We start from the raw sequence: 10,969 nt of genomic DNA, 5'->3' as shown, positions 1-10,969 counted from the left end.
ACAGTCCTTTGGTCCTAAGGAATCATATTCAGCGAAATATTTTTCACACTTCAACTTTTAAATATATAAATGAACGCTTCTATCTTTTGCTATCAAATCTGATAGATTTATTAAGTTTTGAATAGAATAGATTAGAACAATCAACATTTTTACAATCATAAGCCAATAAGTCTTGAGCAACTGCGGGCAGAGGGTATCTTTGAGATGGTCGATGAAGTGGTCTAAAACTGCCTGTTTTATTAAATAGGGATATTCAATTTTCATTAATCAGTCAGTTTATTGACTGATTTATGACTGATTTAACAAAAAAAATATTGAAATATAAGTAAGGACAGCAGATATTATTTTTGAAAAAAATATCTTATTTTTACTAGTGTATCAAATATAAGAATATATTTTATTTTAATTGTTTTCTACTTTTTACTTTTGAACTATCACTTTTCAATTTTTAATTAAATTTTTTAAAAATTTATTTCAGATCAGAAAAACTTAGTGTAATATGCCCCAACACAAATTTTGGTGCTTAAATATATGAATTGGCGAATTTCATTGCAGAATTTTTGACAGAAAGTACAAACATAAATTAAAAAGTAACTTATAATTTTAAAATCTGAGTACGAGTAGAATCTTCTAATATTGTTTATATGTGAAATATGACAGCTTGGATTTTGTCAGTGACTGAGGGAGATTTTGGAACATTCTTATTCCTTCAGCTGAAAAATCACAGAGCCATCCTGTCTTCAACAATTCTTACGATACAGAGGGTTCTATTTCCCTTCGTCATTCAAACTGTTCCGGACCGGATGTCCGTCGGTCTTGGAGCGCCAAAGAGTCAAGTTCCGCTCAACTTCCACTCTAACATTTGAACAGCGACGAGACTTGAATTCGGATTTTTCCCGCTAAGACAAGAATAACATGGAGAAGGTGTCAGATCCTTGAATGCCACTATTTATTTGAGATAAGTCCCTTTCGAGCTTCTATCCCTTCTTTTCCTCAATAATCGTGACTGTGAGTTTGAACTTTTTCCAACTGGAAATACTTGGGAAGATTGCTGTGAGTTGTTTTCAAAGAACCCAAGAAATATGGATATAAAGCGGTTTTGCATAGAATCGACTTTTATCATTCTAGTTATTTTTACTGTTCAGACTTTAATAGCTGGTGAAATCTACGACGATGATGAAGAAGAAAGCGGTAAGGTTGATATACTCTTTTATTATAAGTGTAGTCAGTTTTCTTTTTGAGAGTTTTAACAAGATGACGCTTATATGCTGAAATACTAATAGCAAATTGGGATGTAGAAATGAAAAATTCCTTGAAAACTCTCTGTAGGGCAGGCCATTAGACTTACAACTACAAGATTTGTCACTATTTTACAAAATTTAATTCAAAATTAATCAAAATTTCAAAGCCCTTCTTAATAAGTTCAGAAGATATTTTTATACAAAAATTATTTTTACTCTACGTTTTAATAATATCAACTTTATTTTCACAATCTTTTATTCTAATTTTGAGAGATATCTAAAAGATATGTAAGTATAATTTGCTATCCTATGTTTAATTGATTTGGTGAATGGATTTACCCTTACGTATGCGGTAATGCAAAATAAGCAATTTTAGAAAATGTGTTAAAAGGTTCACAACAGTATATTCCCAATTTTTTAATAGTTTGTGAGGTGAATTTATTTACTTTGCATCACCAATGAATACATTTTTTTATTATAAAATATAGGAAAAATAAAAATGAACGAATGTTGGGGAAACCCGCTATTATTTTTTGAACCAAGTTATCTATAAATAATCCATTCTTACTATTTTATACTTGCTGACAAATGTTATATTGTAGAAGAGCTGTATTTAACTTCTGATCCTTTTATATATCGACGGAATGATTTCTTGTAGAAGTATAGTGTTATTTCTGTTCAGTGTCATGTAGAAACTCTAATTTCAAAATTTCATCTTATAAAATGCTTAATGGTTACATTAAAGTTTTAAAAACAACAACAAAAAAAAAACAACAAAAAAAAAAAAAACACCTCCGAAAATGGTTTGTTCTCAGAAATGAGTTTGATCTGACACAACAAAAGCTTTGAATAGAATTTATCGCTTAAATCCTAGGAATTATTGACAATCTACATTCACCAACTAAATTAGAAATGTTCATTAAAAAGCCTTTAAGTTAAAACTGCCTATTTGTATTTTTTTTTATTTTTGTCTTTTGTATTTTTTTCAAAAAGAAAGTCACATTCATAGCCTAGAATAGAGATTAAATAATTGATTTGCGCTAAAAATTAACGGAGACAAGAGTAAATATTTTAAGAAACAGAAGACAATAGAAACCTTGTAGAGCAATTGAAAAGAATTGTTTTTTTTCCATTCTAAAGAGCAAAAAGTATAATAGTAGTCTAACAAGAAGAGTTTATTTGTTAATTAAAGTCTTGATTTGAATCTACGTCATAGATTAGACAAACAATAGACCAAAATCGAATAGACTTTAAAGAATGTTTATTCTTCCTTTGAAATGAAACTTAATTACTCGTACAAAAAACTGCTTTTAAAAAGGTTTCGTAGATGAGTAGGCTTGAAAATTAACTTCTAATTTATTTTTATATTGTATAAATCACAGTTGCATTCAAGTGAGTTAACTATTTGAACGCAAATGTGTTTCATTGTAATTAATAATTTTTAAAACGTTTCTTTTTTTAAAATTCTTATTTCAATAAAGAGGAAATAGTATTTTCCTTAGTAAATAAAGTAAAAGGAACGCTTAAAACAAATTCGGATGCAATTTTTCGTTTGTATGCTATTTTTTTAAAAGCTATAAATAATTTCTCTTAGATTAATAATAAAAATATTTTTATTTCAACAAAATAATTGTTTAGGCAAAATCAAATAATATTACTGTATTTTTTGATAAGTTAGTACGGCATATTAAAGTGTAATTTGATGTTGCTCAGATAACTATTGACGATAAATAGCTGATCTTTAATGAAATGCAATTTCGTACTAGCTAAATCCGAATGAATGTAAATTAGTAGAGAAAATGGTTAAAAAGAGGAATGGATTTTAATAAATTATTTAGCAAATAATCTTCCTGTGCAATAATATTTTTACATTTTTGGTGATAATTATTCTCTAATTTGTTAGTTCAATCTACTTAAAAGACGATATGGTTGTATTACTTAACATACTAAAAGGTTACTTGACATACTAAAGCGTATATTCCACCGAATAGCATCTGTAAACATTCACCTTTTCTATGAATCATGTGTGAACATTCCTTTACATTTCCTATTGGCGAAGCTCTAACCTGAAACGTTGTCAATAAGAAAAACCACCACAAAACTTGATTTCATAATTCTCTTTTCCATTCTTTAAATAAATGTTGCATATAAAGTTACAAAGCTTTCTTATTTTATAAATGAACTTAATTTTTTAAATACTTTTACCTATAGTCACAAGAAAATTATGCCTTGATTATTCCATATAATTTGACGGTTGATATTATCCTAATGTTTCATATAAAAGCAGCAAGTATTTCATACAAAAGTATTTGGAAAGTCAAGTGTTGCAAAGCGCTTAAAAACACTCACCTAGAATTTAACAGTAGGAAATTCGCATTGAATTGTTATTCATTTCCTTAGAAAAGATAAATTATTGTTATAGTTTCTCTAGAAAGTTCATTTACATTTGAACACGGACATTTTGAACAATATCTTTGATGACAATATATATGAATTCAATTTATCATCTATCTGTATATATATCAAACGTTAGGAAACGCTTCAGTAATTTCGTTATTCATTGAATTAAGAGAAGAAAATTTCTAGAAGCAGTGATTCTGACATATCGTTTCAAATGCAGGTCTCTGAAAAGATATACATTATTCATTTCTTAAGGTATTCTTGATCACGAAGAGAGTGGTGTGTTGCAAGGGGGAAAGTCCACATTAGGTCTGACTGGCTATACCTTCATTATAGAACTCGATATTAGACTGTGTATTTTAGACTGCTTTTATCAATATAAACCTCTGCATTAATTACCTGCACGCTGCCCACCAGCAGATGAACCTATTTTGTTTCAAAAATTCTTACATTGAAAACAGTTAATTTAATCTTAAATTTAATCAAAGTTAGTTTTAATCAAACTTAAAAATTAGTTTTGTAAATAACAAACTTTATATCAACATTGAGTTGAAAAAGATCCATATTATTTTCTTCAAATGTAAATTATAAGTTGTCAAATATTTATGGCATAATATTTTGCCCTACTAATAATTTCTGTATTCATTAAAAAACTGCGATACTTTGAAAAATACATAACCATGTATTCAAAGTGTCACAGTTTTTTTTATTTAAATGATTCTGCTAGCTGAAAAAAATTTTTTATATGATATAGATAAGCAAATATTTTAAATCCGCTGTTTATCCGCTTTTTTTATTACACATTATTGTTGTTTAAATTTTGAAAAAGTAATATTCTCTAAGAAAATTCAATTTTTAATTCTCTTTAAATTTTATAGGAATAATACATATAGAATTCAAACAAATTAAATATAGCAAATGCATTTGCATTCAAATTAAAATTTCAACTTTTCCTTTTCAGATTCAAAATAATTTAAATATAAATGAGTACGTTTTAAATTCATTTCACTGGGAAGCGTTTTAGTAGAGATATCAAAGTATAATGCATTTTAAAAATATCTCTTGAGTGTTTATAATATGCTACGCACTCTGTAACCTAATGAAGAATCCGCATGAATTCACAATAGCGCATAATAAGATCAAATTTGTATAATTTAATTTGAATTTTAGAAGCATTGCTTTCAAGATTTCTAATAATTTAAATATAAACCTATAGATGAGTATGTTTTATATTCATTTCACTGGGAAGCGTTTTAGTAGAGATATCAAAGTATAATGCATTTTAAAAATATCTCTTGAGTGTTTATAATATGCTACGCACTCTGTAACCTAATGAAGAATCCGCATGAATTCACAATAGCGCATAATAAGATCAAATTTGTATAATTTAATTTGAATTTTAGAAGCATTGCTTTCAAGATTTCTAATAATTTAAATATAAACCTATAGATGAGTATGTTTTATATTCATTTCACTGGGAAGCATTTTAGTAGAGATATAAAAGTATAATGCATTTTAAAAATATCTCTTGAGTGTTTATATTATGCTGCACAACTCTGTAACCTAATGAAGTATCCGCATGAATTCACAATAGCATATAATAAGATCAAATATGCATCATTTAATTTGAATTTTAGAAGCATTGCTTACAGACTTTCTTTGATATTTATAGTTCAGTTTGTATTCTGAAGAATATGTTTTTCCTTGTGATTAGTTTTAATTTTATTTATTTACTAACCGGCATTCTCTGTGATATGTGGACTGAAATTGAGTCTATGATCTTTATTAATAAAAAAAAATTATCATTTAATTAATATGTAAGAAATTTTCTTTAACATCTACTTCTTTCTTTAAAAACTCTAATCATTAAGCTAGAGAAAAAAGAAATACATCTAAAATTAACAATTGTTAGAATGCCAATACTCTCATAAGTAAGCTCATTATCACATATAAATTTACATATTGAACGCTGATGCATTAGTGAATTTGGAACATTGGTTTTAAGAATGAATTCCTCTGGAAATGTTCTTCTTTTCAATCTCTTTGTATTCTAGTAAAAGTACCGCAATCCAGTAAAAGTATTCATCATACAAGCAGAAAATCACTTTGTTTCTCAGAATACATGCAATGAAGTTTTTTTGTTACTAATTGCTTTTAAGGAAACTTTTATTTTGCACTAAAATCCCGAAAGTTATAGTAATGGAGAAATAAATGCTCAAACGAAATTTTTTCCAGTAATTATTTGATCTTTTCTGTGGAATTAACTATAGAAAAAAAGCAACATTTTCTTTTTTTTCCTGGTTTGGCTATGTAGAACTTCTCAATTATTGCAAAGTTCATTTAGAAAAATTCAAGTTGATGAAAATGTATTGCTCTGATAGGTTCAGAAGTCAAATAATGCTATTTCCTGTTTTAAAGAAAAAAAAACACTTTAAAACAGGAAATAAATTTATAATAATAAGGAACTATTGAATTTATAATTCAGTTCTTAAAAACTGAATAGCGATATAGCCGAAAATAAAAATTTAACTTTTGACAAACACTTCCTATTAGCTTTAAGATATCAAGTGACTTAATTGCTCGCTAATTCAATTAATTCAATACAGCACTGACACGAAATTAACTGATAATTATTGTTTGAATTCCGATAAAATTAAAAAAAAACGATCCTAAAATCTTTTATTACGATTTTTTTAAAATTCTTTGATATCAACATAAAATCATAATAAATAAAAAAAACATTGAGAATCCTTTTCATCAACCGTATATTAAGAGAATTTAAAAAATCATCCGTTTTTTTTTCTGCTTCTGTGAGGGAGAAAAATTATTTGGATTCCTTTTAAAAAAAAAGGGATCTTAAAAAGAGAATTCTTTTCTTCAAAATATAAGTTACTGTTCTTTTTCACTGCGATTTTTTTAGGATATTAATTCATCAAATGAATTCACTTAAGAAAAAGAGACCAATGAAATGATATTTTCAAACTAAATTTTAATTATTTTGATAACACTTATCAGAAACTCTATAAAATACATACCTATTTAATTTTACCGATTAATTTTATATCGATTAATTTTACCGAATAAATATAGTTTAACCTCAATTCTGAATATAACAATGTAATTCAACTTTTTTAAAAGTAATGTCACGTTGAAAAATAGTATAAATGTGTCGAAAGTAAAATGCTGCTATAATTTCTAACATTATACGATATATTTTTTTTCTCAGCTTCTAATATCAGGACAGTTTCTAAATTATATTTAACAAGTTTTTGTGTTTATGCTGTTGCTTTTAAATCATAAAAGACGAGGCATTAATCATTAAAAGACATCTATCCAGCATTTGATGCACTTATAAAATTCAAGTGATAAATCAATATTCTGTACGTTTTCTTTACAGCTATTTGCTTTTGGAGTTATTGCATGGAATTATCTCTGGATGGACTTAGGATGAATAAACATTATTCAAAATTTGTTAAAACGCTGATAATTTGATTAAAAACATTAAACATCAAATTTTGCATAGTTCTTTCCAATTTTGTGTTCATCCTAAGATTAAAAAATGTAAATCAATTTGAATTGAAGAAAGTCTGAAACAAGAAAACTTAACAACATCTTGATATGTAATTTTCAAACGATTATGAATTTTTCTTCTTGTATACATCATATGCAATAAAGTAAGGATTTTGCAATTGATCATTTTAATTCATTTAGGAGGAATTTTTCAAATTGATCAATTTGAATTTTATTGAATTTTTTTTGGAAATCAATTAAATTTTTTAAAAGTACATTAATTTAAAAAATAATGATTATTTATAAATGTTTCAAGTTCGAAATTGTTTGTCTTTAACAATTCAGCGAAAATTCATTGGATATTTTCTTATTATCTAAAGTTGAAGAATTAAAATGTGAACATTAATAATCTTTAAAGGAAAAATGAATCTTATTTTGTTTGAAATAAAAAGAAATGCATTAGAAGATATTACATTTTTATGAATATTGTCACTTTTGTGGATAAAATAACTTCAAAAATAGCATCTTCTTATTTAAAAAAATAATAAATAACTATTCAATATGCAATGCAGTGAAAAATACGATTTTCTAACTGAAAAATTTTATTTGGCGTATGATATTATGGTGCATATAATAGTCATTCGTAAGAAATTTTACAGCTAAATCCTTTTGTATAAAATATCGTGAAAGTGTCAGCATAGTTTATATTTTATTTGGCTAAAATTCTGAAGTATATTTCCTTTCCTTTTTTATGCTGACAATTTTAATATCGGGTAATATATTTATTTTGTTTTATCGAGAAAGAATATTTTATTCAGTCTTTTTTCAAATAAAATATTTCATCGGATTAGACGAAAAGAAAAGGGTTATCTTACTTTAAAATATTTAATGCGTGAAAATCTATCAAATTAATATTGTTATAGATGATAATATATTGTGACAATATTGAATTCATACCATTTATTTTTATATTTCATTTTCTATAAAGTAGGGAAAAAAATAAAATAGACAAATTATGTATTAATTGAAACTTTATGTGATTATTAAGAATTTTTTTCATCATGGAAACGCTGCTAAATCTCTTCAGAAAATGCTTTTTTTAAACTTATCAGCATATTATAAATGATTTCTAACGGTTATTTAAAATATAGTGAGAGAGAGATTTGAATCTTGAGATAGAACCTAACTGCGATATTGTGAACGTAGCGAGATATATTTCTTAATCAGCGATAAGATAATTATCTGACCTCAACATCATTAATATATGCTATGGGTATCGAAAATTCATTTACTTCCTAGATAACTATTCATCCTCATAAAAGAGGTGGCACTCTGAGAGTGGTATAGATGTGTAAATTTATTGGGTGATAATGGAACGACAAAAATTTCCATACATCTTGTTGGGAATATTTGGGTAGCTTCTTTAGATACAATTAATAGATAGTTAAAATTTATGTATTTTTTATCATTCTGTATCTATAAATTCTGTATGTATCTAATTCGTTTACTTACTACATAACTATTCATTCTCATAAACGAGATGGCACTCTGGGAGTGGTGTAGATGTGTAAATTCATTGGGTGATAATGGAACGACAAAAATTCCCATACATCTTGTTGGAAATATCTGGGTGGCTTCTTTAGATACAATTAATAGGGATTTAACATTTAAGTATGTTTTATCATTCTGTATCTATCTAATTCGTTTACTTATTAGATAACTATTGCATCCTCATAAACGAGGTGGCACTCTGGGAGTGGTGTAAATGTGTTAATTCATTGGGTGATAATGGAACGACAAAAATTCCCATACATCTTGTTGGGAATATTTGGGTGGCTTCTTTCGATACAATTAATAGGGATTTAACATTTAAGTATGTTTTATCATTCTGTATCTATCTAATTCGTTTACTTATTAGATAACTATTGCATCCTCATAAACGAGGTGGCACTCTGGGAGTGGTGTAAATGTGTTAATTCATTGGGTGATAATGGAACGACAAAAATTCCCATACATCTTGTTGGGAATATTTGGGTGGCTTCTTTCGATACAATTAATAGGGATTTAACATTTAAGTATGTTTTATCATTCTGTATCTATCTAATTCGTTTACTTATTAGATAACTATTGCATCCTCATAAACGAGGTGGCACTCTGGGAGTGGTGTAAATGTGTTAATTCATTGGATGATAATGGAACGACAAAAATTCCCATACATCTTGTTGGGAATATTTGGGTGGCTTCTTTAGATACAATTAATAGGGATTTAACATTTAAGTATGTTTTATCATTCTGTATCTATCTAATTCGTTTACTTATTAGATAACTAGTGCATCCTCATAAACGAGGGGGTACTCTGGGAGTGGTGTAAATGTGTAAATTCATTGGGTGATAATGGAACGACAAAAATTCCCATACATCTTGTTGGGAATATTTGGGTGGCTTTTTTAGATACAATTAATAGGGAGTTAACATTTAAGTATGTTTTATCATTCTGTATCTATAAATTTGTCACCTAATGCTTAAACTTACACCAGCTTCATAACTTTGCATTTTACTGGAAATATAAACAATTAACTCATTTTCCTTTACTTTTTGATCACCTGCATTTATGATTACAAAAAATGAATTGAAAAAAAGAACACAATTTAAATTATATTTTTGTTTAAAGTATGACAATAAAATGCACGTAAGGCAAACTTCGTATTAAACATACTGTTTATGAGTACATAGATTGAATTGCTAAGATTAATTTACAAATCAATTTGAATGAAAATACTGCTAAAAAATCCAATTTCAATTTCAGTATGAGAGGAACTTTGTTGTAAATTGAGAAGTAAATGCTGACACTGCTATGAGAGCAAATACTTTTAATGATTATAAATAATAATTTATGATTATGTTATACTTTTATGATTCCATACTTTGCGTATATATTTGAATCTAAAACAGAAACTTAGTCAAACCTTAGATTATATATATATGAATGATAGTATGTAGAAGATTTGCCGGCGTCCTGGCATTGGGGTAGCGCGTCTTTCCCGTGCTCTGGGCAGTCCTGGGTGCGAGTCCCGGTTCGGGTATGGTTATTCTTCATCTGCTCTATCTGTGAGATGTGTGAATGTGCCCCCCTGTAAAAAGGGGTTGTGCAAGCTAATGTGATGCGTGAGTAGCTAAGACGTACTTTTGGCCCTAGTTGGCGCTACTAAAACAAGGGACGCTCCCTTGGCTTAAAATCGAGCTTGTTCATGGGATCATTAGAAACAACAACAACAGATGTAAACGTTCATGAAAAACAATACGAAAACTAAATAACTGAAATACGCATAAGATAAAAAGTGACCTTTGAATAAAATAATACTCTATAACATGAGGCTGAACTGACTTTCTTTAAAGCTTTCTTCTTTTCTTACAATGCATTGTAGATAGGATGACTAAGATTATAAACTTTTTACATCACAGTGACATTTCCAGCTTACAAAACTTCATTAGAAAACATTTTGAAGAAATTACAATAAATGATTATTTTTAATGGATTCCGAAAAATTCTTCAAAGCCAGAGTCGTAAAGATAGATGGAAAATTACTGCAGGAAATAGTGGAAATTGAAATACTGATTAATTTTATGCATCAGTTAATTTTTTTTGAAGTAGTACATCTAATCATGCATAACTTTTTGTTCAATATAATAACTAAAAATAAATTGAATTTATAAATAAGAATAAAATATACTTTTGCATCCTATCAAAGAAGCGATTACCTTTCCATTTTTACTGAAATTTTTCATAAAGAGTTTTAGACAAAGTAATTAATGGAATA

General features: G+C 27.4%; 1 protein-coding gene across 1 annotated transcript in view; it reads left to right on the top strand.

The window, feature by feature from the left end:
* Nucleotides 1-835: 835 nt before the first annotated feature.
* LOC129967035 (uncharacterized) overlaps nucleotides 836-10,969 on the top strand; it is a 208,942-nt gene continuing 198,808 nt past the window's right edge. Inside the window, exon 1 of the mRNA XM_056081671.1 lies at nucleotides 836-1,191. Within this exon, the coding sequence (XP_055937646.1) occupies nucleotides 1,083-1,191 (109 nt within the window). The 5' untranslated portion in view covers nucleotides 836-1,082. The remainder of the gene's footprint in view (nucleotides 1,192-10,969) is intronic.

The sequence above is a fragment of the Argiope bruennichi genome, chromosome 4, assembly GCF_947563725.1.
Source record: "Argiope bruennichi chromosome 4, qqArgBrue1.1, whole genome shotgun sequence".
NCBI classification, from domain to species: domain Eukaryota; kingdom Metazoa; phylum Arthropoda; class Arachnida; order Araneae; family Araneidae; genus Argiope; species Argiope bruennichi.
Note: the sequence above shows the minus strand (reverse complement) of the source record. Positions and strands in the feature narration are given on the sequence as shown.